Source organism: Aythya ferina (assembly GCF_964211825.1).
Source record: "Aythya ferina genome assembly, chromosome: 15".
Taxonomy (NCBI): Eukaryota; Metazoa; Chordata; class Aves; order Anseriformes; family Anatidae; genus Aythya; species Aythya ferina.
In genome coordinates, this window is record NC_140314.1 from 1,216,466 (window position 1) to 1,242,162 (window position 25,697).

A 25,697-nucleotide genomic window follows, 5' to 3' on the forward strand; every position below is an offset into this window, starting at 1 on the left:
AGCAATGCCTCACAATATTAACGCACGGTAGTTCTGCTGCCGCAAAGCTCTTGGGGTGCTGCGTTGCCTGGAGGCGCATGCACTGCCCGCAGGGTGCTGTTAGCCCTTTTGTCCTGGCGACAGCTCGCAGGGAATTTAATTAATGTATATAACAATCAGCTGTTGTTGGAAGAGGGGCATGAATGCTTCTAGAGTTCCCTGGGCATATCCAGCACAAACTGGTCACATCATACAGAGCGCCGAAGGGACTGCAAGGACCCCAGCCCCTGGCAGCGGATACCAGAGGGCACAGGAGATGTTTCTGGCTGTGCTCTGCTGTCCCTCGGGGCAGTACTCGAGGCTTCAGAGGGCTCCCTCTCATTTTTAAGCTACTAAGGATTTTGTGCTTTTCAAGGAGGCACCAAAATGCTCAGGGGTTTGTGTCTCCTGGCGAGCTCAGGTAAGTCTCGGGGTGATGACATCAAATTATCAACAAGATTTTTTATCAGTCATTGCCGCAGCTTTAAGCAAAGCTGATGGCCAGAAGGGCTCTGGGGCTTTCCTTGCTCTCCTGAGCAGCTGGGGACAACCAACCTGGACCCGAGGTTGGCACCACACGGGCGTGCAGTGGGGTTCTGCAAGGTGCTGTCTCTTCCTCTGCTTGGGCACGAGGGGACATCCTGCACGAGGGGCAGGGGCCCTGCGCATGCACCACTGGCCACGGGGACGGGGGACAGGGGCAGGGCTCCCGCGACTGCTGGTGCCAGGATGCAGGGCAGCGGGGTTCTACCTGGGTGTGTCTGAAGCCCTTGATTCTGCAATACACTTGAAATGGAGGATGCTAAGAAGGACGCTGTCAAACCAAGGCGGTGTTTGCCTTCCTGTGCCCGTGCCTCACCCTCGCTTCCATCTGCGACCGTCTGTGGTGCCCGTTCAGTGTCCGAGCTGCCCCAGCCCCTCGGCCCGCGGTTCTGCTCGGTGGTAGCAGGCAGCAGCAGTGTATTTACAACCAAACTCAACGGGAGCAAATTGCACTTTGTTGGCAATAAATGGTTGCACCTCGTGTTGCTACAGCCTGTCACCAGGCAAGGGGGGACGTCATCCTGGGGCTGCGCTGGCTCTCACCGACCTGCACGTCAGTGAGTGCCCGCTGCGGGGAGAGAAAGCAAAGAGCAGGAGACAAGCATCAGGCAAAGGCAGCTGCTGTGGTCAGCGAGAACACGGCACCAGCACCGGCCTCTGCACCCTTCACTGCCCCCCAGACTGCCCCATGGCACCACCTACCCAGGGAGTGTTACCCACTCGGTGCCACCCACCCTGGGGTGCTGCCAGCCAGCCTTTGTTAAATGGGGGCCACAGCTCCTGCTTCACCCTCCCCACAGCTGGTGCTTCGCCCCCATTTAGCAGGAAACCCCCCACTGGCTGGCTTTGAGAAATACAACTCACCTCAAACTTGCTCATGAATTCTGCAAAAATGCCAAAGAAAGATTCTGAAGTTGTCATTTTAGAGTCTTCCCCGAAGAAGGACAGCACCTTGCCGAATTCTTCCATGGCCTTGTGCTGCAGGTCATCCAGCGAGCGCATGGCAGGCTGGGCACTCTCCAGAAAGGACTGGGAGAGATGGCTTAAGGGACAATGACAACTAAATGTTTGTTTTTTTAAGTCGTGTTGGGGATTTGGCCCTTTTCCTGAAGGATACAGTCATCACGATTGCAAATCTGTCCTCTGCGGTAGCGGGCATGTTGTGGCAGGCCACCTGTATGTCGCTGACGGTGGTGTGGAGGTCCTTGAGGTCGGCCGTCAGCGTTCTCTGGTTCACTGCAGAGCAGAGAGGAGCCAGCAGTGTTACCTGGGTCTGGCTGCCCTCCTGCCCCTAACACAGGCAGCAAGCAGGGGCTGTGGCAGGGGTCGGGGCTGCCCAGGGACACGCAGCTCCATGCACCCTGCTCTGTGTGCTGCCTGCCCATGGGGTGCAAAGAGCAGCCGGGCCAAGTGTAAAATCCAGCTAGGAAAGTGACCTTCATCAGGGGAAGATTTACATCTCTGGGCCTGAGTTTTCTTCTTTTTTTACCCCCTGTAGCACCAATTCCCAGGGGAATTGCTCGCAACCAGGAGGCGATGGCGTGGAAGGGGAAGGCAGCCCCACGGCTTGCCTGCAGCCAGCCTGCTGGGACCCCCCCACTGCACACAGATGGTAACCCTGAGATCTCGGTGACTATTTTAAAGGCAGCTAGCCAAGCTGTGTGATCCTCAGTCCGTGCAAAACCTGCGACTGGACTGTGAACCCCTAACTGCGAGGTGGTGCACGCTGCAGGTAGGAACAATGCTGGCACCAGCCCTGGGGTGCTGTGCAGCAGGGATGGACAGAGACAGGGGCTGGGTGCAGCAGGATGGCTTCTGGCACTTCCTACTTCTGCTGCTCATCGGCACTTTCAGGGTACACCTGAACTCACCACCAGACCTTCTTATGTCAGAAGGAAGGCTCAGCACAGAGACAGCCGTGTCTGGGCACTGCTGGGTGCAGCAGCGTGTCACAGCCAGGAGCACCCCTGCCACTAAGCTTGTGCCTTTCCTGCCCCCTCCTGTCGCTCAGGACCATTCCCCCTGGCTCGGGTCACCATCCTGCTTGTACTAATGCTCATGGCCAGTTCTGTACCCGTACCAAACCAGGAGGCAGTGCGGATGCTCTTGCAGATGCTCTTGTTCGATTACCTTTGGCAGCGAGCGGCACTGTAGGAAGATCCTTGGCAAAGCCCAGGAGCTCTGGGAAGTGTTGGCTAAGTGATTTGGCAAGGATGTGCAGGAAGGTGGATTTCCCATCAACAGTCTTGGTCGTGTTCAGCTACAGCAAAGCAAAACAAGTTAGCAGACCCTATGCAGAGCAGGGCTGGAAGCACCCAGTGGGGCTGGTGGCACTGGGGCTCAGCCTGCGTCCATTCCCGTTCCAACATTCAGTGTTTATGCAGCACATTACACCCAGACAGGAGGCACTGAGATGCTAAGCAGTGCCCCCACCCTGCAGTAGGCTGTATTCCTGCTGGGATGGAGCCCACATGGGGCTCTCAGGGCCAAGGCCTCTGGGGCTGGTGCTGTGAGAGGCCCCTGCCCTGCCACTGGGCCCTCGCTGGGAGCTGCAGCACCCAGGGGTGCTGTAGGAGCACAGGCGTGATCACAGGTCATTGCAGCTCCCGGCACTGCTGCCTCCAGCACGAGGAGGAGCGCGCTCGCTCTCCTTACCTCGGTGAGGAAGTTGATTTTAAAGCCTGTTGTTTTGCCAGTCTTGGGCTGCCCGTTGTTCAGGTAGTTTCCCATTGCCAGCACAAACTGCAAACACAAACGGTGGTGAATGACTGGCCAGCCTCCTCCAGCACTTGCACTGCCCCATCCCCGTCTCCTTCGGTACCTTTGGCACCTGCTGTAGGCTCAGAGCCACACCACGAGTGCAGCTTACGTTAGTGCTGCCCATGAGTCCCTTCCCTCCCCTGCAGCAGTCAGACAGGACTCTCCTGTGGCCAGGGGCTGCCTGGATCAGCTCCTTTGCCACTTTCAGCACAATATGATCTTTCAGATCTTTAAGGGTATCTTTTAAAGAAAAAGCAGCGTTCCAGCAGGGCTGTTTCCCCTCCAGAAGGCTGACTCCTTATGCTGTGGCTTTGCAGCACCAGGGGCACAGCAGGGCCCTCAGGACCACCTGGAAGTCAGCCTGGGGCTCTCGGGATTCCTGCTCTTTGCTCGTTAATGTGCAGCCAGCCACTGCCTCCCCAGCACTTAACGAGGTGTTGGGGTCACTGGCCAGGAGCCACCAACGCGGTTCATCTCTCATCTGGAAACGCCTTCAGTCACACCGTGTTCCCATTCATCCCACCTGCTTTTTTTTTAAAGCCAAAGCTGGATGAATTAGCATTAATTTGGGGCAGCTCATCTGAGTCAGGCCAAAGGGAAGCTGCCAGCACCCAGCAGTGGGACCCTGAGGGCCAGGGGCTGGGGCCACACGGGGCTGTGCCACCCACCCCACCTCTGAGGACCCCGGAGGTATGCCGGGGACCCCAGCAGCTGCTGCCCACGGGGACAGTTCTGACCTCCAGGATTTTAGCCAGCTTCTTGCTGCTTTTCAGCTCCAGAGAGGCCTTGCAGATACACTCGTAGCTCGCTTTGATCTCCTCCGTCTTCTCCTGCAGGGTGGTCTTAAAATGTAGGCTGCGCAGACGGATCTTGTACTCTGGTACTGACAACATCTGAGAGCAAAAGGAGGAGAATTACTGCTGTCACCTTTAACCAAATCCTTCCTAGATGACGCTCCCTGGTGTATTTCCCTGTGCTTGAAAATGGTATGGTGCTGCAGGAGAAGACTTGGTGCCCATACCCACAAGTGTCAACAGAAAGTAAGTCAGACGCGGGCTACGTCACTCTCAGCATGCAGTAAATTTTGTGGTATGCTTCAGCTGTGAAACTGCCACTGCTGGGAGCTCCTGGACACCTCGGGCATCGGCACAGGAGGTCCCGGTGATGGGTGCCCCCAGCTCTTCCCACCCACAGCAGCACTCGGAACACATCAGAGCCCCGCTGGCTGCGTGCTGCCTGCTGTGCCCTCCTTCCCCATCCCTCTGCAGCACATCCCGGAGCACCTGCATCCAGCAGGTACCTGCAGCACAAACTGGTCGGGCTCACTCAGCTTGCCGGGGTTCTCCTTGTAGCTCTGGAAGCGCTGCACCTCCTCCCCATCCGGGGCGTAGAGCAGGAGCTGCTTGATGTGAGAGGGCTCCAGGCGGTCCGTCTCCATCGTCATGAGGATCTGGCGCAGCTCCATGTGCGAGAGCTTGAGGTGGGCGATCAGGATGGCTGCGGGGAGGGATGGACATCAGCAGGGGGCCAGGGGCCGGGCTGCCTGGCAGGACGGGGCCAGGAGGGGAAGCACAACCTCTCTGCGGTGCGAGAGCAGCCTGGGCTTCGTGTGCCCACACTGACAAGGGCAGCTGTGGGAGGAGGAAGGGCTTTCTGCCCCCCGAGGCCCTGCAGAGGCTGCAGGGGTGGCTCAGGAGTCACTCTTCCCTGCACTGACCCCAGCCAGGTTATTGCAACATATTTCAAGCACATCCCCAGCAGGTCCATTTGGAAAACTGTGGGAACTGGAAACCGAGCCCAGAGCCTCCCCCAATGCCACATCGCTACAGCCCGGGGAGCCAGGAGCTCACAGGTCCCACCAAGCCCTCCCAGTGCTCCTGCCCACCACAAGCACTGGAGATGTGGCACTGCCCCCCCTTGGTGCACGGGGCAGCCCCACACACTGCTCTTCCCCTGTCCCTTGGAGGCCAATGAGCCACATCCCATCCCGCTCCCTCGTCCCAATGCCCAGCCTGGGGGCACTCACAGCGGCTTCTGCTGGGCTGCAAGAACAGCCCCAGCCAGAGGAGCCGTGCTGGGACTGTGCTCCTGGGACTGTGCTCATGTAGCCTCCTTCCTGTTACCTTGCCAGTCCTCTACATCCCTGGTCCCATCTCAGGGCCCGTTTTGGGGGTACATCACCACGATGTTTACTTACATGTGTTGTAGGCCTTTTTGTGGGACAAAATTTCAACCACGTCTTTCTTTTTAAAGGTTTCAGGCAAGAGAGTTGGCTCTGGAAGAGAAACTGAGAGATTTAATCATGGGTAAGGACAGGCTCTGCCGGCTCCAGTGGGAAGAAAACTGCTGAAAACAGTGAAACCATGAATGAAAGTGAGGAGAGCTGATGCTTTGCACACAGCAATGGCTCCGGGAATCCTTGAATTCTGCGATTCAAAGATCTCCTGAATGGAGGACTCAGTAGGAGCTGAAAAAGGTAAAACAAGAGGTGAAATACACAGAAAATCCCAGACTGCCCAGAAACATCCCCGAAACAACAGCCCCTGAGAAGGGTCCCGTTTCGTCCCACATCCACCACCGAACCCCTCTGAATTTGCCCTCCCCCAGCTGGGCCCAGCCCACATCTGCTGTCACTGCTACACCTTACAGAGGTAGAACAAAAAACATTACTCGTAATGCCCTCTACGGGCAGAGAAATGTTTTCACAGCTTTTTCAGGGCTGAGTTCCCAAGCAGCAGAGCTGCAGTTTGCTCCCAGCCCGCAGCACAGCACCGCCGGCTGTCCCTGCGGGCACTGCCTGCCCGGCACACGGGGAGCACAGCCCGTGCACAAAGGTGCTGCAGGTTTAGGGCTCTGCTCTGTCAGAAGCCAAGCCTGTCATGGCAATGAGGAGCATTTTGGGATACGACAGCCTGAGGGCGGCCGGGCAGAGCCGACTGAGCATGAGTGGGAAGCAGAACGGGAGCAAAACCGTTCAGCTGAGTCCCACCGCCCAGCCCGACTGAAACACAGAGCGACAACAGACAGCGAGCACGGACAACAGCAGCGAGGAGGACTGAGGGAGAGTTACACCACCTCCACCTTAACTGCTGGTCGCAGCACCCCACACGTGAACGCTGCTGCACTGCCCCGAGCCAGCACCCCGCTGCCTGGGGGCCGCTCAGCCCCAAACCCACAGCCGCACACACCCCTGGCCCTCCAGCTGCCACCAGCACCCGCCCCAGAGCTCCGGTACTTACTGGTTGGTTTCTGCGTCCCGAAGTGCAGCTCCAGGTCCAGGTATTTGACCATGTCACTCAGCTTGTCATAGTCCGAGTCTTCCCCGAGCTGCAGGAGGAGAAAGAGCGGGTGGGTGGCTGCGCTGCCCCCCGGGACCGGCGGGCACTGCCACCTGCGCTGTGCCCCTTCCCTCCAACGTCACCCCGGGCTCTGAAAAGCCCAGGACACGTTGATGGCACCGTCCTTATAAGAGGAGGGTCAGCCATTGTGAATCCCCTGCTGAAAACCTGTGAATCGCTCACTGCTTGCTGAGCTGACCTCGTGGGACCCACTCTCTTTTGATAAGAGAGGAGGAAGCCCTGAGATGACTCCTGTCAGCGTTTCCAGCTGGCCCTGCAGCTGACCCTGCTGCCCCACAGGCTCATTTTGCTGCTGTCCTACAGCTGAAGCCCTACAGAGCAATACTGCTGCTCCCCTACTGCTGGGGCATGCTTGCTGTACTAAAGGATCAAGTAAGAAATCCAGAGGTTTCCAGAATTCTTTGCATCCAAAAAAATCACCAGGAAAAAACATCTCGTTCCCCAGAGTGCCTGAGCAGAGGGAGCTGCCCACAGGGATGCAGGGCTTCAAGTGCCTGCTGCAGGGCAGTGCCTGTGGGGCTGGACGGTGATCCCACAGCTCCAGCCAGCTGCTCAGGGCACGAGGAGAAACACAGGGGCTGGAAGCTGAACTCCACCAAGGCCGGCTCCTCCCTACAGGGACCTGAATCCCCTCCATCACCTCAAGTCCATGAGGCCAAAGGCTCATCACGCCTCACTCCTTGCCTCTGCTTCGCCCCACGGTGCTCTCGGTGCTCTCCGCACCCGTGCTGCCACCCGTGCTCACGGTTTCCCATTGATAAAACCTCCTGCAGCCCCCGTGCCCCCACCCGGGCCATACCTGCCCCCAGATTGTCCCTTCCGAGTTCTCCACCTGCTCCCAGCGCAGCCTCTTGACACTCATGTGGTTGGTCTCGCTCCTGCGGTGCAGCAGCCCCCGGTGCAGGGGGGGCGCGCAGGGCACCGGGGGGGGCGGCGGCGGGGGTGGAGGGGGTGGGATGGGGTGCAGGTGGCTGATGAGGGATTTGGGGGCAGGCGACGCGCTCGCCTTGGCGGCCTCCGCCTTCGCGGGGATGGCCTGGGGGTCGTGGAACTGCAGGGGGGGCGGTGGAGGAGGGGGGCTGAGCGGAGGGGGGGGGATGTGGTCTGAAAGCGTGGAGTAGGTCAGGGAGCTGCCCTCGTCACTGCTGCTGATGTACTCGCTGCTGCTGACGTCGTTGGTGACGTAGCTGCCCTGGTCATCGTGGAAGCTCATCTGGGGGGGAAAGAGGGAGAGGATGAAGGAGGCTCCTCGTCCTCCATCCCTGGACACCAGCCTCAGCGGGGTCCTGTCCCCCTATGCCCCCCACCCGGCCCTGGGATGTGTCCCCAGCCTGGCACGAGATGCTCCAGGCTGCCACGTGCGGGCTGGTGGAGACAGGAGAGACCGTGCGCCGAGCCCAGCACCACGCTCACCTCCTCGTAGTCATTCTCAGGGGTGAGGAAATCATCCACGATGGTGACCCGGTGTCCCAGCTGCTCGCTGAGGGCGTCCAGGAACCGGTCGGTGTCGCGGCTGCGCGGGGGCCTGGAGAAGGTGAAGAGCTTCTTCCTCCGCGACAGCGGGCTGAGCGGGTACTGCCGGTGCCGGGGGGACGGGGCCGGGCTGCTGTCCAGGCTGACGTAGGGGTTGGACTCGGTGCTGCTCGGGGACGGCATGCTGCTGTGCAGGCGGTAGTAGCACTGCTGGGAGGCCAGCGGGTCGCTCGGCCACGAGACCGGCACCCCCGACTTGCGGGAACCTGCGGGACAGGGCACTGCCGGGGGTCCTGCACCACGACGATCACTGGGTGAGCCCCCCTGAGCTCCCCCAGCTCTGCCTCGGGAAGGCAGACGGTACCTGCAGTGCGCGCTGGCTCCGGGGCCGGAGGCGATGCCCTGTGCAGGGCAGCAGTGCCCATCTTGCTGGCGAAGCTGCCCAGCAGGCGGTTTTCCAGCTCCGCATACACAGCCGACATCTGGGGAAAAGGGCAAGGAGCTGCTGGCAGTGCCCGAACTGAGACCTGGCTTGTGACCCCTCCCCAGGGACCTGCGATGTTCCAGGGCACGACGTCCAGCACAGATGTCCTTTATTCTTTAAAGGACTGCTGCACCCCAAACCTAGGCTACCCTGACTTTCTGAAGCTCCCCAGGAGCCTCCCACAAGGCTGCAAGACAAGGACAGACCCCACTGGTCCTAACGCTGTACTGGTACTAACGCCATGAAGGCAAAGGTCCCACGTTCCTGGGGCAAAGCGCTGCCAGGAGCCCTCCCCGCCTCCCACCCACGGGTGACAGCCGCACCATTTTGGGGTTGGGGGTCTCTGGCAGGGACGTGCCGTCCCCAGCCTGCCTCTCTCCAGGGATCAGGCGAACCGGGACCTCCACGGTGTCACTCTGACCTGCCGAAGGAAGACACAAACCCGTCAGGAGCGCCCCATGCTGTGCATGCCCCCAGCAGCCCCCGACAGTCCTGACCCGTGAAGGTCTCTCCCATCCTCTGCCCACCCCTCACCCCAACCAGGCATGCAGCAAAACCCCACGAGCTCCTGGGGCTGAGGGCCCCAGGGATGGGTGCAGGCAGCCCCGGGTGCAAGTGAAAGGGACAGGGGGTGGTTTAACGTGGCAGCAGCAGCAGCCACCCAGCAGTGAAAGGTGGCGTGTACCAGAAAACAAGCACAGCTGAGAGACAATCCTCCTGTGCCTTGCCCCGTACCTCTCTGTACTCAGCTTATCTAAATGGGAATAAATAAAATATATTTTTTTGGTTACTGAAAACCCCGTGGGCTGCTGACCCTCGCAATTCACTTCTGAGCAATGGAAAGGGCTGGAAACAACGTTCAGGCTCAGCTCAAGTGGCTTCGTATTGGAACTGCTTGTTTCAGCTGTTCGAAAAGCAGGGATTTCCAGACAAAGACTTTGGGCTCACCCCATCCCAACCTCCACCTTTTCCCACCGTTGGTGCTCAGGGACAGGCCAGGACACCGACCTGGGGCAGAGCACTCGGGCGCAGCCCTTGGGACCCCAGCCCCCTCCTCCCCACACCGGGAGCCCCGCGCGGCCCCGTGCCACCCACCTGCAGCCCCCCCTTCCTCGGGGCGGGGGGTCCGAAGGCTGCCCCGGCACAGGGAGGCCCCTCGCACGGAGCTGCGGTAGCGCTCCTCGGCCTCCGGCTCGGCTGCGGCAGAGAGATGCCCGGTGAGACAGGGAGAGCTGTGTAGGACCCCCCCATGGGGCTGCCCCCAGCCCTTGGGGCACGCAGCCGCTCTGCCCCCCAGCCCAGGAGCGGGACAGCACCAGAGCACTGCCTGCAGAGCTAATGAGTTAATTTGGGCGCAGGTCAGTGCGATGGCTCAGAGGCTCAGACACAGCAGGACGAGGATACCGGAGCTCCAAGCTCCCTGGTATCCAACAGACTGACGGTCACACAGCCCGAAACACACCAAGGTCAGAGATAGCCATCGGGTCTGGAAGAAGCCCAGGTGAAGAGCCATCCAAAATTCGTGGATCTCCGGCCATCCCGCTCCCACACGTGGACACACATCATGCAAAGACCAGAACCTGGGGTGCTCACAGACTGCCCCTTGCTGCTGAGAGGCTGAAAGGTGCCAGGGAGCAGCCCGTGCACAGCGTGGTCCTGGAAGGCTCAGCACCGTCCTCCTCTGTCCATGGCTGGGGACACCTGCCTGGCATCCCTGACATGGGCTGCTGACTGCAAACATACAGACTTCCCCCCGAGATCTGAAGTTTATAAACTCCATTTTTAGGGTCTTAGCTCCTAGGAATATTCAACAATTTAGGTACATCGAGCCATGATTTCACACACACAAAAGCAGTGGAAATCGTGCAGATTTGGTGAGCAAATACCCCTCAGTTTTCCATGGGGTATTTGCACCAGGACTGCTCAGCTGTTTCTCCCTGTGAGGGGAAAAGCTGTGCCAAAAGAACTGTGCTCTTCCAAAAGCCTCTCTGAATTCAAACACCTTCTTCATACAGTTTTACCTACACTGAGTCTAAAATAAACATAACAACAAAATGCAAATGGCCTAGAATAGAAGAATCTGAAAGCAACTCAGAAGCCCAAATCCAAAGATTAAAGCATTTCAGTCCCAATTTGCCCTCCACTTTCCGCTGTCTGAGTGCAGAGCCTGTAATCCTCACCGAGCCATGGCTGGTTTTGTGTTGCCACAGCAACGAGCGATGCTGGCAGCAGAGGCGGACCGCAGGCATCCCTCAGGGGACAGGGACAAGTGATGTCTCTGGGCGAGCTGCGCGCCTGCCACCCCTCTGGCATCATCAGGTCGAGATACCCCCTCCTAGCCCAGCGTTAACAGCAGGTGCCCGTGCACAGCTGACTGCTGCAGACCTCCCGAGACACCGCTGCCATCCATCACCTGCCTCTCTTAGCCAAGCGCTGCCCCTCGGCCACCCATTCCCTTCCTAACCTCCAACCTCCTGAGCAGCCTCTGAAGCCCTTTGCTGCCGCACACAACCTCTGCCACTGCACCAGCACCACCTCTCCTCTCAACCTCAGCCTGACGGTCACAAATCAAACCCTCATCGGTGCCAGGAGCCGGAGCCGCGCTCTGCACAGGGCTGCAAGGGGCAGCACCAAGCTCCCTGGGGGCCTGCGAGACACGGCGGGGGCTTTCCTCTCACCTGCCAAGGACTTGTAACCAAGAAACCTGGCAATCTTTTGCTGGCAGTGCTCCTGCTCTTCGTACGTCAGCAGCTGGTAGATAAACTGCCAAATGACTTGCTTGGCTGGTGTGTCTAGCACCGGGTACACATCCACAATAAGAGTGTCAATATTCCTGCAAGATTGGAAAGAGAGGGCTAGGCAGTGAGCACGTCCCGAGCTGCACAGCCCCAGCACACAGCTTTGTGCTTCCCGGCCTGCCTCTCGGTGCGAGCACACCGGGTCAGATACACCCAGAGCTGCCAGCGAGGGACCGAGCCCTTCAGGGCGAGATGTCAGGGATGTGGAGCTGTGCAGGTGGTGCTAATAATGCACAGAGATCTCCTGGGCCCAGCAGCACCTGGCAGCCAGGCTATAAAACCTGGTTCGTGAGGCAGGCTGGGCTCTGGGGGAGTGGGGGAGCTGCCTGGAGGAGCCCCAGAAGGCAGAGATGCTCTGGCAAGGCTCAAGGTGCTGATGGCAGCAGGCTCAGGTAGGAGCATGCTGGAGAAGAGGGCTGGGCTGAAGGCTCTGCTTCGTGTTGGCTCTGTGGTGGGTGGAGGTGGTGGAAGGGCTGTTGAGAACACCAGGGCTGAGCACACGATTCAGGGAGGAGGATGAGGCAGCTCAGGGAAGGAGGGATGCCTCAGGAAGAGCTGCCTTCTGAGAGCTGAGGTCAGGCTGCTCCTCTGCTGAGAAGCTGAGGTGGTGATCTGAGGCCAAAGCTTCCTGCAACTACCGCATCCTGCTTGTAAAAGCAACAGCAAGAATTTCTTATAAAGAACTGGAAGGAGAGTGTATTTAGAACAGATCTGTTGTCTTGATATTAACCCCATGGAGCATCCCTGTCCTCTAATGAGCAGGGACCAGATCCGTGAGGAAGAGCAGAGGGGGGAAAGGGGTTATTTTGCTGCTCTCTAGCTCTGTGCTAATTTGCTTTTTCTGTGGAGCTGGGCTCATTTCCTGGCTGCCAGCAGCCTGTTCCCTGCTCGGAGGTTGGTATTTTGGAGGTGCTGCAGGGGCAGGTGCTGCTGTGCCCTCTGGGCTCGCTGTTTTCCCAGTTTGTGGGCAGGCTGAGCTGGCCCAAGCCCAGCTGTGGGTGTCCTGCTCCCTCCTGTGCTCACAGCTGGGAAATGCTGCTGCCTGCTTGCTGAGCCTGCAGGCAACATAAACTCAATATTTGGGGATTTCTGCCCTTCTCAGGGCAATTACAGGTCACAGCTAGCTCACCTGGGGCACACAATTAGCTTATGATGAATTATGGTGAAATGGGGCAGCTACAGGTGAGACAAACTCCTCAGGAGAAGGAGCCCATGCAGCCCTGGAGCAGATGAAGGTGATGGCCCTGGGAACAGCCCTGCTGAGAGGGAGCTGCCTGGCTCTGTTCACAGGACTCAAGTTCTCACCCTGGTGCTGCAGAGCCCTGCTCAGGTCTGCTTCTCCCAGCTGCAGACCCTGGTGCCCCGCAGCTGTTCTCACACAAATGCCCACTGGGGGAATCCCGCAGAAGCAGAGTGGTCTCAGGAGAGCTCACAGCAATGACTTCTGCTTTATTGTGGTGGAGGTAGTGACTGCAGGGCCCCAGGAGGGTTTGCTCAGCTGCTGGGGGGGGATTCCAGCAGCTGTGCCTCCCTCAGCACCTGCAGGCTCGTGGGCAGCACAGGGCTCTGGTCGCGTTGTGGTGGTGCAGCCCTAGTGATGCTGCTGGGAGTTTGTCTATTGCTGCCAGTGACCTAAATACAGAAGGGTTTGTTGCATTTCCTTGTAAAACTGAGGACTCAGATCCTTATCTGACTTTTTATAAAGCAGAATGCTGCATGAAGGCAGCAGGAGCCTGCCTGGCTCTGCCTGGTGCATCCCCAGCCTGTGGTGGGAGCTGGGCTTTGGGGGGCAGCGAGCACCTCGCAGCACCCTGAGCAGTGGCTTCTGAACTGCTGTGCGGGAAGGTTAAAGACCAAGGGCAGAAAAAAAGGCCACTACAGCAAGTCTGGATGCTGCCCAGGGATGGGTTTCAGCCCCGCAGCAGGACAAGGAAGACGTGTGCAGCTACAGGGTGAGGGCTGTGCAGCTGTCCTGCTGCAGCCAAAATGCTGGGAAGAGCACGGAGCTGGGAATGGAGCGTGGTGAGATTACTGCCAGAGGCAGCAGGAGAGCCTGCGCTGTGGGAGACAAGGTCACCTTACAGTGGGGGGGGGAAAGGGAGATGGAACTGACCTCCAAAGCTAATGCATCTGACCGCCAGGACACCTGGCAAGAGATGGGCTCAGCCTCAGCTCCTTCCCTCAGGGAAATGCACAGCTGGAGAGAGGGATCAGAGCTCGCTGCTGACAGCCTGCGAGGCTGAGGTCTGCTCCTGCTGCAGGACTGACCCTGACGTGGGCATCGCTACCTGTCCTGTTGGCAGTGTCAGAGGAACGGGGCTGCTGCCAAGTTACCGATGTTGGAAGAAGCTTTCCAGGGCTTTGCAGATGGTATAGCGCTCAGGTGGGGTGAGCAGGTGCTCCAGCTGCTGGTGGAAGGTCCTCCCTTGAATCTTGATGCTAGAGGGGAGTATCTCTGCAACCCACTGCAGGGAGGTGAGCGCGGAGGAGGCGGTCGGGGAGTCAGCAGAGTCAGAGTCTGCAAGGCGCAGGTAGAGAGAAAAGAAAGTTCAACAGAGCAAGGGGCTGGACTGGGGCCACAGGACGTGCCCTGCAGCAGCCCCAGCTGCTGGGCAGGAGTGAGAATGGTGCTGCTGGGGCTGGTCTGTGCCTCCCAGCTGGAAAACCACGCAGGTTGTGGAGCCACAGTGCTGTAACCTGCCTCTGGCCTCCCTCCTGAATGCAGCATCTGAGCCCCGCAGGGTCCCTTTGGTCTTGCTGGGGTCTTTCAGGCTGATGCCTGTGTCCCCAGACCACTCACACCCTGCTCCACCTCCTGGTTTTCCCAAAGCATGAGCACCTCACTCCATGGAAATACACAGCCTGATGCACACATTGCTGTACCAGGGGGGAATCAAACAGGTTTTGGTCTCTGGATGGCTGATATAAGGCTGCTTTCTGGCCAGCCTGGAGCAGGGGCTGCCCTTGCCTTTGTCCTGAGCCATGGGGAGCTGGGCTGGCTGCTCCTGAGCTCCTGGCTGTGCCAGCAGGCCCAGCAACCTGCCCTGAATGGGCAGGGATGTTCTGCCTGGGCTGCTCCTTGGGAGCAATTTGGTCAGGCTGCTTCTGCATTTGTCTGGGAACACATGGGTGGCATTCTTTCTCTTGCTCTCCAAAGCCTGTGCTCAAACTTCAAGGCACTTCACGATAATCACTGACCTCAGGGGCAGCACCAGTCAAGTGCTACCTGCAAGCAAGCTGAGGCAGGGGATGCTTTGGTGTGCATTTCACATGCGGAGCCTGGAGCAGTGTGGGGTGATGTACCCAGCTGGGAGAGGGACCTGGCAAAGCTCTGGGGTGTGCTTGAATGTGGGAATGTGGCCAGGGCTCTGGGGGCAGAAATCCCATCCTGTCTCAGCTTCTTTCAAGGGGCTTTGAGTGCCACTGACCCTACTGATGAGCAGTGAAGGTCTTGCTTTTGTTTCTAGGGCACGTGCAATCGGGTTGGTAGCACCGGGCTGCCAATGTGGAGCTCAGGGGAGGCTGTCACTGCTCTGGCTGGACAAGCCACTCGCTAACTCCTGCACTGCAGAGCAGCACCCCAATAACGCACTGACCCTGCTGCCTTCACCCTGCTTTGGGAACACCACAGCAAGCCCCGCGCTGAGCTGTGGTGCTGAAATCACTGACAAATACCCACATCACCCCCAGACACCCTCCTCCTGCTGACACGCTCACCAGCAGTGAGCTAAATTATTCATAGCAGCAGCAGTTCTTCTGAACAGCACAGTCCGTGCACAACCGCGGTATTTGCACAGCGACCATGGATGCACGGGGTTGGGTTACTTCAGCCAAGTACACGGCACAGACTGCATGTGGAGGACGCTGGACAGGGCTGTCAAGGACAATCACACAGTACACTGAGCCTTCTGGACAGCAGCCAGGCTGGGGATTAAGCCTGACCCCAGAAAGCCATCAGCCGCCTGCCCCAGCTGGAGGCAGTGCCTGCAGCGTGCTGAGCCCATGAGGGTGTGTGGTGCTTCCCTGCTGACACGGCAAGTTTGGGAGCCCTCAGATTTGGGATTCCTGTTAGCTCCGGGCACCTCCTGGCCGGCACGCTTACCGTTGGAGAAGTTGACGATCCCCTCCTCCACCACCAAGGTGGGCATCGCCCCGCTGCCCTGCAGCATCGACACCACCTTGTCGTGGGAGCAGTTCCTGCGGGGCACAGGAGAGCCGGTCAGAGCTGCCCTCCTCTGCCAAACAGCCCCGGCTGGCTGCTGGCAGCCCCTGCTGCCCTGGCTGCTGCCTCCCTGGGCTCTCCATCCTTGCCTGGCTCCAGCTGTGCTGATCAGACCGGCAGCATGAATCACGCCGTGATGCTCCGGGTGTACCCGCAGCAAGGAGTCAGCGCATGCGAGCACCTCCGAGAGCTGTTGTGCTACATGAAGCCAGTGTGACTTCAAGCTACGCTCAGACCCAGCAGATAACTCTTCATTTAAATGGTACTGCTGTGGTCTCTGCTTGTCCCTGTTCTGCGTGGAAAGAAAATGCGAGCTGGGTGTGAAGGGCACATCTGTAGGCAGGCCGGTCTGCGTGGGAAGGATGGTACCCAGGATGGTGCCTGCCGAAATGTGGGCTCAGAGGACAATCTTCAGCTGGGTCTCCTCTGTGTTCTGGCAGTGCTGCATCAGCCAGCAGTTTGCTGGATCAGCCGAAATGTGAGAACTGAAGCACTGACAGAAGCATCAGATGTTTAACCTTTAAATATTCATCGCTCTCTCTTATCACGTAGCCTGCTCTAACCCTTTGCTCTTGCTTTTTGTGCAGAAAGTCCAAGCTGGTGAAATACGGGCTGCTGCCACTGCACTGCTGAAGTAAAAGGAAGAGCAGGGCTGGAGCTGAAATGCTCCTCCTAGAGCCAGTTGTATAAATGAATATTACAGGAGATGTCCTTACGGGGCAAAAACCCTCATACCCCAGCAGCCAACTCTCACAGACACCCAAATCTGGTCTTTGTCACACAAAGGTGAACAAGGAACACAACCGTGCTGCCCCCCTGTCACTGCCCAGAGTCCCCCCGATCCCAGGGGCTTTAAGGAGCCTCTTACCTCATGTCCAGGCCGTTGAGAAATAGGATTCGGTCTCCAGCTTTGAGCGCAGCCTTCTCAGCTGGGCTCCCTGCATGTCAAGGGAAGGAGAGGGGCTTCAGCTGATGGGCCCCTGCCCACTGGGCTCACTGATGCCAGCACCCAGCTTGCACTCAAAAGCAGGTGTGGTTTCAGACTACTCACTAAATACGCCTTCTACTTCTCAAAACAGGGAGTGCATAAAACCAAGATAAATCCTACCAAAGTTATTAATTATTCAACTTGGGAAGCTCCACCACTATTCTGCTATTTTCTAGCAAACAACAAACACTTAAAATTTCATGCTCAGCCCAGGGCTAGGTCTCTGACTCCTGAGGCCGGCAGCTTTTCTTACCTGGCAGGACAGACTCGATCCACACTGGTGCATGTCCACGTAACGTGAAGCCAAAGCTTTTGTTGCCTTTATAAACCCGCACGGTTCTGCAGGTGAAAAAAACAAATGAGACATCAGAGCCTGACAAGCATTTGGTTCTTGTTTCCTTCCCCAGCCCCACCAGAGCCCCATTTCCTGGACCCTCCCTGGGAGGATTCCCCAGCTCTGCTGGCAGACCCAGTCCCGCTCTGTCTGCCTGGGAGCTGGGGCTGGGAGCAGAGCAGGGCAGCACCAGGGCAGCTCGGTGCTCCAGGGCTGCCGAGCTCTGGCCATATGGGCAGCGGGAAGTGGGTTAATCCCTTGTGCACCACTGTCCTCCCCTCCTCCTGCTGCTGTGGCACCCAGACACCGCCGGGGCAGGGCAGGGTGATGCAGCCTGCTGTGTGCCTGGGCATCGTGGTCCATCAGCAGGGCTGAGCATCCTGCATCCCTCCCAGCACCCACCCAGCACACCACCATCCCCTCCCGAGCGCCGTGAGCTCGAGGGCACCCGGGGGAGGCGTTACCTGCGGGCAGCCCCCGAGGGCACGTTGCTGGTGATGAGCGAGGTGCTTTTCCGCAGGCTCCTGCTGGCCTCCTCGTGGCTGCGGGGCACGGAGCTGGCGCGGGTGGACACGAGGAGCCGCTCCTGGTGGTCCTCGCTCCGGCTGCGCCGCAGCCGGTTGCTGTGCTGCTGGCTCTTGGAGCGGCACAGCTTGCTGATCAGGCTCTGCGACACCACCTCGTCGAAGCGCTGCCGGTGCTTCTTGGGGATGAAAATCCTGGCAGACAGGACAAGGGAGGGGGTGAGGATTGGGATCGAGGTGGCCGTGGCACAGAGCTCCGGATCCTGCTGTATCAGGGAAAGGAGAGGCCAGAGCAGCACCAGCCCCTGTGTGCTGTCAGCCTCAGCCCTCCCCAGAGCTGTGAGCACCAGGGCGCAGGGCTGGGGACACCAGGGATGTCAGGAACAGAGGGAACCCTGAGGACACCAGGGATGCTGGCTGCATCTCCTGCTCTGTCCCATGCACAGCTCCATCAGGGTGAGGAATTCAGAGCCCTCCACTTGCAGAGACCACCTCAAACAGCTCCTTTCCTCCTTGTGTCCCATCCCAGACCTCTTCAGCCACTGGCCCTGGCATGCCAATGACAGGGTTCAGCTCAAGACTTAAATGAACTCTTTTTCCCCCAACAGCAGCTCAGGAGCCAGCCCTATGGGGGAAAATCTCGCTCTGTGGAGCCTGTCCTGCAGCAAACCTCACTGCTGCTGAGGGCTGTGGCTCCCAAGGAGGCTCAGAGCAGTGTTAGGAGGGGACAGGACAGGTGGTATTAGCAAAAGCAGAACGAGACTCTCTGCCCTCCTCTGGGTCCTCTCCCTGTCCCTGCTGTCCAGGCAGACAAGCCCTGCACAAGAGCCCCCAGAACACCTCCAGACCCAGCCTCTTCACCAGGACCCACACGGTGCCGCTGCCCATCTCCTGCCCAGGCCCTCTGCTGGAAGCCCTGCGGCTTTTGCTCCAGGCTGTGGCACTCCTCCCGTGCTTGTTGCAATGGGGGAGACGCTTTCCTTTTCCTTTCTCTTTTTTTCCCTCTTGCCATCACAGCCGCCAAACACCAACACCTCGTTCACCTCCTCCCACCCTTTCCGTTTGCACATTTGGGGGCTCCTTGAAGAGGTGTTATCGTTATCTCCTGGTGTTTCTATAGCAACTCCGTGCGCTGTGCCCAGGCTGTGGCTGGCTGCTGCAGCTACACTCGCTCGCCAGATGCCGCCTCGTGCCCCTCGTTACTGCTCCTCACCTCCACACACAGCCACGCTCCCTGTGCTAGCAGCAGTCCTGGCACCCGTGGTGGGTGTTGCTGCCAGGCGCCGGGGGCACATTTCACACAGGGGGTGGCAGGGGTACAGGCAGGATCACAGCAGGACGCGGGGCAGGATGCTGCTGAGCACCACGGCTGGCTGAGTGGTACTGGGGGGCTCCAGAGGGGCTCCTGGGCATCGCCTCCAAAGGAACCTGAAAGCCTGGATGAAGCTGGAGGAGAGGAGACCTCCGAGCCCAACTCTCGGACCAGGATGTCTCCATTTGCCTCCTGAGGACAGGCAGAGCTCAGAGCAGCTCGTGCCCTCCCGCTGAGCCAGAGCAGGCAGATTGCAGCTGGGCCCGATGCTGACATATGCTCGCACGAAGCATTTGGTGATAATTTAAAATAAGTAACACGTTGGTACAACTCACAGTCAATTTGTGATGAAGCAGCAACTAGAAAAGAGCGAAACCGTGCTAATGAACCGTTCCCCCAGCTGCACGCAGGCGTCTGCGGCCCCGTGGCAGGGAGGAGGTGAGCACCGGGCAGCAGCGGGGCCGGGCTGCGCTCCCCTCCCGTGGGGAAAGGGCCCGAGCCCCTCGCAGGCAAAACGAGCACGGTCTCATTTCAGCTGGCCAAATTAGCTCGGTCCCACTGCTGTCAGCAGGACCGTCCCACTTTGCGCTGACGGCTACCTCACGAAAGGAGCTGAGGAGCAAGGTACAGCTGGCTCGTCGCAGGCACAAAGACATTTCTCTATGGATTGGCTCAGTGTTCAAAGTGAAACTGCGTGTTAGAATGGAGAGGAGCAAAATGACTGGTAAAAATAATCCTATTAGAGCACGCAAATGATTTTCCTCCTGCGAAACCTTTTGCAGAGAATTTCCAGAGCGGCCTCGGGGAGTGCAGAACGGCCACGGCGCTGCTGGGGGACCTGCAGGGCAGTGCTTTCGTGTTTTGGCTGGCCTGAGAAATTGCGTGTGCTCAGATCTGCTCCTTAACGAGCAGCACACCAACAAGGCAGCGCAGGGCATGGTGCTGGCCTGATGCTGCAGCTCCAGTGCAATGCACCCACGCAGCACACACCGACACCAGCACCAAAACCAGCACCAACACCAGCACCAGGGCGGATGGTGCCCAGCACTTCATGGGAAACCACAGCTGCCCCGTGATGCCCGGCCATTCCTGGGATCAGCCCTGCCCAGCACCCGGCTGGGTTCCCTCTCTCCAGAAGGAATTCTGTGGCAGGGCTCTCCCCGCAAGCAGCTGGGGACCTGGCAGCCCAGCAGCCCCACGGTGCTGGGGAGCCAGGCAATGCTGGCCTCACACCTTCATCTTCCTCCCTCTCCTCTTCCTCGTGTGCTCCATGTCGGCTGCATTCCCTGGCCACACTGGCCCTGCACCCACTGCCCGGCCCTGCAGAGCCCCAGCGCACTGACAGCCCTCCTCTGTGGAGTACCAGGACACGTTCTTCAACAGCACTCAGTCTGCACCAGCACCAATATGAATCCAGGGCATTTTCCAGGCCAGGAGAGGTCCCCGAGCGCTGCGAGTTGCTGCATGCTCCCACGGGGCTGGGAAATGCGGCCGGCAGAAGCCCGCCTGCCCTGCCCCGTCACAGCTCTCCACCTTGAGGCTCACTTCAGCAGAGGGTGGTCAGCACGTCTCAGTCTTTGTCCACTCCTTTTAAAACTCACAGACAGGTCATTTGCAGCTCATCTCCTCGCGGATATTCCTCTTTCCTCAGCTGGCACTTGCTAAGGGTTTCCTCTTGCCCCCGCCAGCCCAGGGGCCTCCCCCTGCCCAGTGCTGGTGCTGTGCCGCGCCCTGCAGGACCCACAGCTTCCACCACCTCCCCGGGGACCGGCCGTGGTGCCCAGCCACGAGGTCTCCCCGCTCTGTGCCCCTTCCCACCCCGGCACCAGGCAGCACCCCAAACCAGCCTGCTGGTGGGCTACGGGCACAGAGCCACAGCAGACCCAGAAGAGCTCTTCCCACCTCCCCAGCCCCCAGCCCCAATTTTCGCTTGAGCATTGCCCAACTGCCCCAGCTCCCCGCACCACAGCCGTGGGGGCGCAGGATCTGGCCAGGCCAAGGCAATGCTGGCAGCCGTGGTCCCCTCGCTGGCCGTGCCCCGCCACGCGTGAGGGAACGGCAGCAGAGACATCGCGGGGATGCCCACGGGAGCACCAGCCCTGCCCGGTAAATCTAACCCCGGGCACCGCACGCGGAGCGGCAGAGCAGAGACGTACCGAAAATGCCGAGAGAAACTCCGGTCCTTTCCCATTTGTCCAGGTGCGGCGGGAACAAAAGGGAGACGCTTCAGCTCCTCATGCAGCTGAGATTCAGCCTCCGCTCACGCCCACGACGCGGATCCAGCAGCCGAGCGGTGCCAGCGGGGCCCTGCCCTGGCACCCCGCGGTGCGGGGAGCGCGGCCAGATGGGCGGCCAGCAGCGCCTGGGCTGCCTGCCCTCACCTCGCCTCCCAGCGCCGGGGTTGCCACGCGCCGGGTCCTCCTCCTGTTTTATCAGTTCTGCTTTAGCGTCTGTTTTGCCTTCCTTTCTCCCCAGCACCAGCTCTGCCCCGAAATTCGGCTGCGAAGCCTTTTGCTTTCCCTAAAACTGCAGCCTCTGTAATTTCCAGCTGGAACTCTCTGGGAAGGATGCTGCACAGAAAGGAGGGCACGGCTCCACGCCGAACTCCAGGGGGATGCCTCGCTGGTGCTAATTAGTTGACTTCTAAAGTGCTTCTGTTTAAATTACATGCCGCTGTAATGGGTGAGAAACCTTAAAGGAAAACAGCAACGGCACGGGTGCGGCGCTGCTCGCGCACGGCGGAGCCACCGCGGCCACCGTGGCCACCGGCTCCAGCCCTGGCTCGTGGGGTCACCGACAGCAGGGCCAGGACCCGACCTCAGCTTTCTGCCTTCATGGGCCCAAAGCTGTGCTGCGGGGCATCATTCACCCCCATCGTTCACCCCCAGGGTGACGCAGCCGCGCATTGCATTAGGGATAGAAGATAAAAAACCACAACTTTTTTTTTATATATAATGCCGTCTTTAAACACAGCACTGCCCTTTGATAACAAGGATGTGAAGCTTCCCAGAGCTGCAGAAATAAGACATGATCTCCAGGCAGCAAAGCAAAGAAAAATGAAAAATGTATGGTTTAGCCCCAAAACAGCCATCAAAGGCCTGACCTTGAGTCTGTCGCTTGTGCAGAAAACACATCCCAGGGTGGATTAAAACACTGAGCTACATTTGGATTATGTCTAAATAATGCCGTATAAACAGCTGCCAAGCTGGAAAAACACTTCTGCCCCGATAATAAGCTGCAATGCTAAATTTCACACGCTTCTGTGACAGAAAATTCTTCACCCATACAGTAAGGAACTGCACAGATCTCAAATCTGATCTGTTTTTCCCTGTCTGGATTCCCCTACTGACACCTCTGCGGAGTGTAGCTGGGCTCTGGGCACTCGTCCCATGGTGTGACAGTGGGGACGGGCAGGGCCGTGCTGTCCTCCAGCCCCGTGGGGACGCAGCCACAGCACCAGCGGCACTCGCAGGTGGAGGGCGCAGACCTCTGGTTTTCACAGCGGGTTCTCCATGCAGGCAGGGCTCCCATCCCACCCCCCGGAACGGAAGGCTCAGTAATCCTTCATCTGGCCGCAGCTGTTTTGCAGAGGTGCCCACTGCTGCTCTCACGGAACAGGACTGACGGCGCGCCTCCACCCGGCAGCGCAGACGCAGAGCCCACCGCGGCCCTTCCCAGCCCCTGGCCGGGGACCCCCCTACATGCCCTGAGCAAAATGCTGCTGAGAACCCCCCGGTCACCTTCCCATGTCAGCCTCGTGCCTGCACCATGCAGGTTTTTGTTTGTTTGTTTTTGTAAGCTGTTCAGCGTGGGGACACCAGGACAAACGCAGTTTCTCATGTTTAAGACACGAGAAACCCCTCGGCCCAGGCAACTGCTTTCCAAAATCAAAGTTGGAAATCAGTGTTGGTGTGAAAGCGGGCTCTGCTGATAAAATCTGCATTACAGCAGCGGCTTGATTTGTCAAACCAAATTAATCCCATAACAGATTTTGCACCGAGGCATTTTGGTCATGACCTATTTGAACTCAGCTGCAATAAAAGGGACTTCGCTCCCAACTGCTTTCACTGCTGGCACGTTTTTTTTTTTTCCTGCTGCCCTAATTCCTTTTTTGGGCCATTTAACATACGTCTGGCTGTAAGATTAGTGATTTTTTATAACGGAAGCAAACCAGAGCTGCTTTTCCTCCGTTATCGTCCTGCTGCCCACACAGCCATGCAGTGGCCCTGCCCAGAGCCTGGGGCAGCAGCTCGACGCAGCGGGCTCAGCATCACCCGTGCCTCACCCGAGCTGCACTTCCAGCCCCAGCGAGGAGGAAAGCTTTCCCCAAAGCCTGCAGGCAGGGAGACGTGGGGAGGGGGGCAGGCAGGGGAGCAGCGCGATCTATCCTGTATAAATCCTGATGAAATGAAATTTCTTATCCAGAGAAAGTCACAGATGGCTGGTGCATTTTAATGCGGGGACATGCCAAGCGATTTTATTGCCGTGAAAAACAAGCCGAGACAAATAGATTGTTTGGAGCATTATTAAAATGAAGGCGGTGGGATTTCTCCCGTGATAAGGGAACCCCCGTTGGGCAGCGATTTTATCTTTGTCAGGGATCAGAAGCAGCTGCAATCACAAGTGAGCTCGCTGCAGCTCAGCCCCCGTGCGGCCCCTGCAGCAGCGGGGACACCTCTGGTCCCTGCCTTGGCTCCCAAATCGAGCAGGGGCAGTTGCAAAGGCAGCATGCTGCAGCCGAAGAAGTGAAGGGACAAACTACAGCTGACCGTGTTCTCCTTGCAGCAGAGTGAAGCACAACAAACGACCCAAAGGAGACCCACGACAACCCCTAACAGCCCAAACAGAGCTGTCTCCCGACGAGTTAACACACCCTGGACCTCAGCGCACCCCACTGATCACGTCCAGGTTAATGGGATGGTGCCTGCACACGGGGCATCCGCGCTGGTGTTCAGTGCACGAGCTTTTGTAACAGTAAAGGTCAACGGGGAGAGAGGAGATCTGTGTGATTTCCATCACCCCACAGATCTGATGTTTCAGACGTTGCTGCCAGGAACCGAAACAACACCGGCATGGGGATGGATGCTGCTGAGGGCAGCACAAAGGGAGACAGCGACCGGTTCACGGTGTGTCACGAGCTTTAAGCCTCACTGAAACGCAGGCAAGGCTCTGTCTGCACCACTTGCCTCCAAGTGGCCCGGGGCCACTTTGTCCCCCGAGCCCCGGGACAAGCCCTGGGCACTGCTCGGTGCAGAGCTGATGCGATCCCTCTGCCGGAGCCGCAGCTCTGCCCTGGCTGAGACATCTCCAAAGGTGAGCAGTGCCGCAAGGCGCACACCCCCGGGATCCCCCCGCCCCACACCACCCACCGGCCCCTTCCCCTCCCGGCACGCTGCAGCCCTGCACACGCGGGGAGCGGAGCCACCGAACCAGGACACAGGACACGACCCCGGCTCTGGTGCTCGCAGGTGATGGAGGCACACAAAATGAGAGATTTCCCTTTCCCCCGGCCGACAGAGTTGTGATGCCCACAGAGCCTCTGGCGGCAGCAGCTCGGATGCAATCCGGACGCAAAGAGTTAATTAACTTTTCACACATCTCGTTTTTGCGGTGCCGGGGGTTGCTAGGTCTGAGAATTAAGCTGCTTTAAAAGCATTCCCCTCCCAGCCCCCTCGGGTCCCGGGGAAGGTCTGTTTGGTACTTACCCGAGACAGCTCATCTTTCCCCCTCGCTGCTGCTTTTCATCATTCCTGAGCAGAACTACAACTGTGCACTTTTACTACACGGACCAACCATATGGGCAGGGGATCTGAGCGCAGGGAGGAACTGGCGCAGCACGTGCATTATCCCTGCTATCCACAACCCAACGGATGAAGAAAATGTCAGCAAATTAAAATCTGCAGGAGCTTAATTCTGGGCAAATAGGATGGAATCCATTTGAGCTAAACGGAAAGAAAAAAAATAAAAAAAAAAAAAAAAAACTCGAAAAAGCCCAGCCTGAGGACAGCCGGAGGAGGAGCGCTGTCTGCAGCCCCGGTCCCTGCGAGGGCGAGCTCTGAGCTTTGTGCTGAGTCCCGGGGTCTTGGGTTACGCTGCACAGCAGCACCGCGCGGGGAGCACTGGGGGAGCCTGGGCAGGGGCACGGGAAGGAGGAGAGTGGCAGCAGCCCAGAACTGAACACAGCTGGTGCAGGGGGAAATCCAGCCAGGCCAGCACCAGGACAGCAGTGGATGGGGATGTGCCATCTGCCTGGCTCTGCATGCCACACAGTCACCCACAGTGGGACACTGCCACTGCCACTGCCACCACCACACACCAGAGCCCGGGGCTGCCAGCACAGAGCACTGGGGACCCCGGCATCACCCCCAGCACCTCCCCAGCCCCTGCCACAGGCACTGCCCTCGCCTGCCCCACACTCGTGAGAAGGGCTCGTCCTGGTGCATGGGTGCACAGCGCTGCCTGCCCTGCTGGTGGGTGTAGCCGTGGGCAGGATTGGGCTTTGCACAGCCACAGGGGCCTGGGGCTGCTCTGCCGGGGGGCTGAGCCTGAGCCCCACAACCCAGCCCCTTTCCCAGTTGGGAAATAACCCAAATGAAATCACAGCCCTACACACCCGGCGCCTGTGGGAGTCTCTCACCACCTTTTGGTGAGTTATTAAAAGCATTAAAAGCTCTTGCTCAGCAGCAAACCTGTTCGGTGACAGACTGCGGGTTAAGCAGCTCATGTTATGCCCAAGCAGCAAACACACAGCTGTGTGTGCCTCCCACCAGCACATCCTCAGCTGGGAAACCTGGTTTCCAAAGCAACTTTTTTTTTTTTATATTATTTTTTCCCTTGAATTCATTTCATTAAGATTAGAGGGTAAATCTTTTCCGTAAGCTA

General features: G+C 58.7%; 1 protein-coding gene and 1 long non-coding RNA gene across 3 annotated transcripts; one reads left to right on the forward strand and one right to left on the reverse strand.

The window, feature by feature from the left end:
• Positions 1-46: 46 nt before the first annotated feature.
• Positions 47-21,099, reverse strand: GRID2IP (Grid2 interacting protein). The gene is made up of 21 exons (XM_084536791.1): positions 20,972-21,099; positions 17,444-17,698; positions 16,899-16,984; positions 16,526-16,595; positions 15,538-15,632; positions 13,770-13,953; positions 11,316-11,470; positions 9,733-9,834; positions 8,961-9,058; positions 8,518-8,635; positions 8,094-8,419; positions 7,480-7,893; positions 6,561-6,648; positions 5,519-5,596; positions 4,622-4,818; positions 4,059-4,214; positions 3,217-3,303; positions 2,692-2,821; positions 1,679-1,797; positions 1,426-1,590; positions 47-1,129 (listed from the first exon to the last, which is right to left on the reverse strand). The coding sequence occupies exons 1-21, from the start codon at positions 21,004-21,006 to the stop codon at positions 1,058-1,060; spliced, it is 3,030 nt and encodes a 1,009-aa protein (XP_084392917.1). The 5' UTR covers positions 21,007-21,099; the 3' UTR covers positions 47-1,057.
• Positions 11,739-16,451, forward strand: LOC311445085. 2 transcript variants are annotated; one of them, XR_014698195.1, is made up of 2 exons: positions 11,739-11,827; positions 14,884-16,451. It is a non-coding gene; the product is annotated as an uncharacterized lncRNA (long non-coding RNA). The 2 variants fall into 2 exon arrangements; XR_014698196.1 differs by having other exon boundaries at positions 14,903-16,451.
• Positions 21,100-25,697: the final 4,598 nt, after the last annotated feature.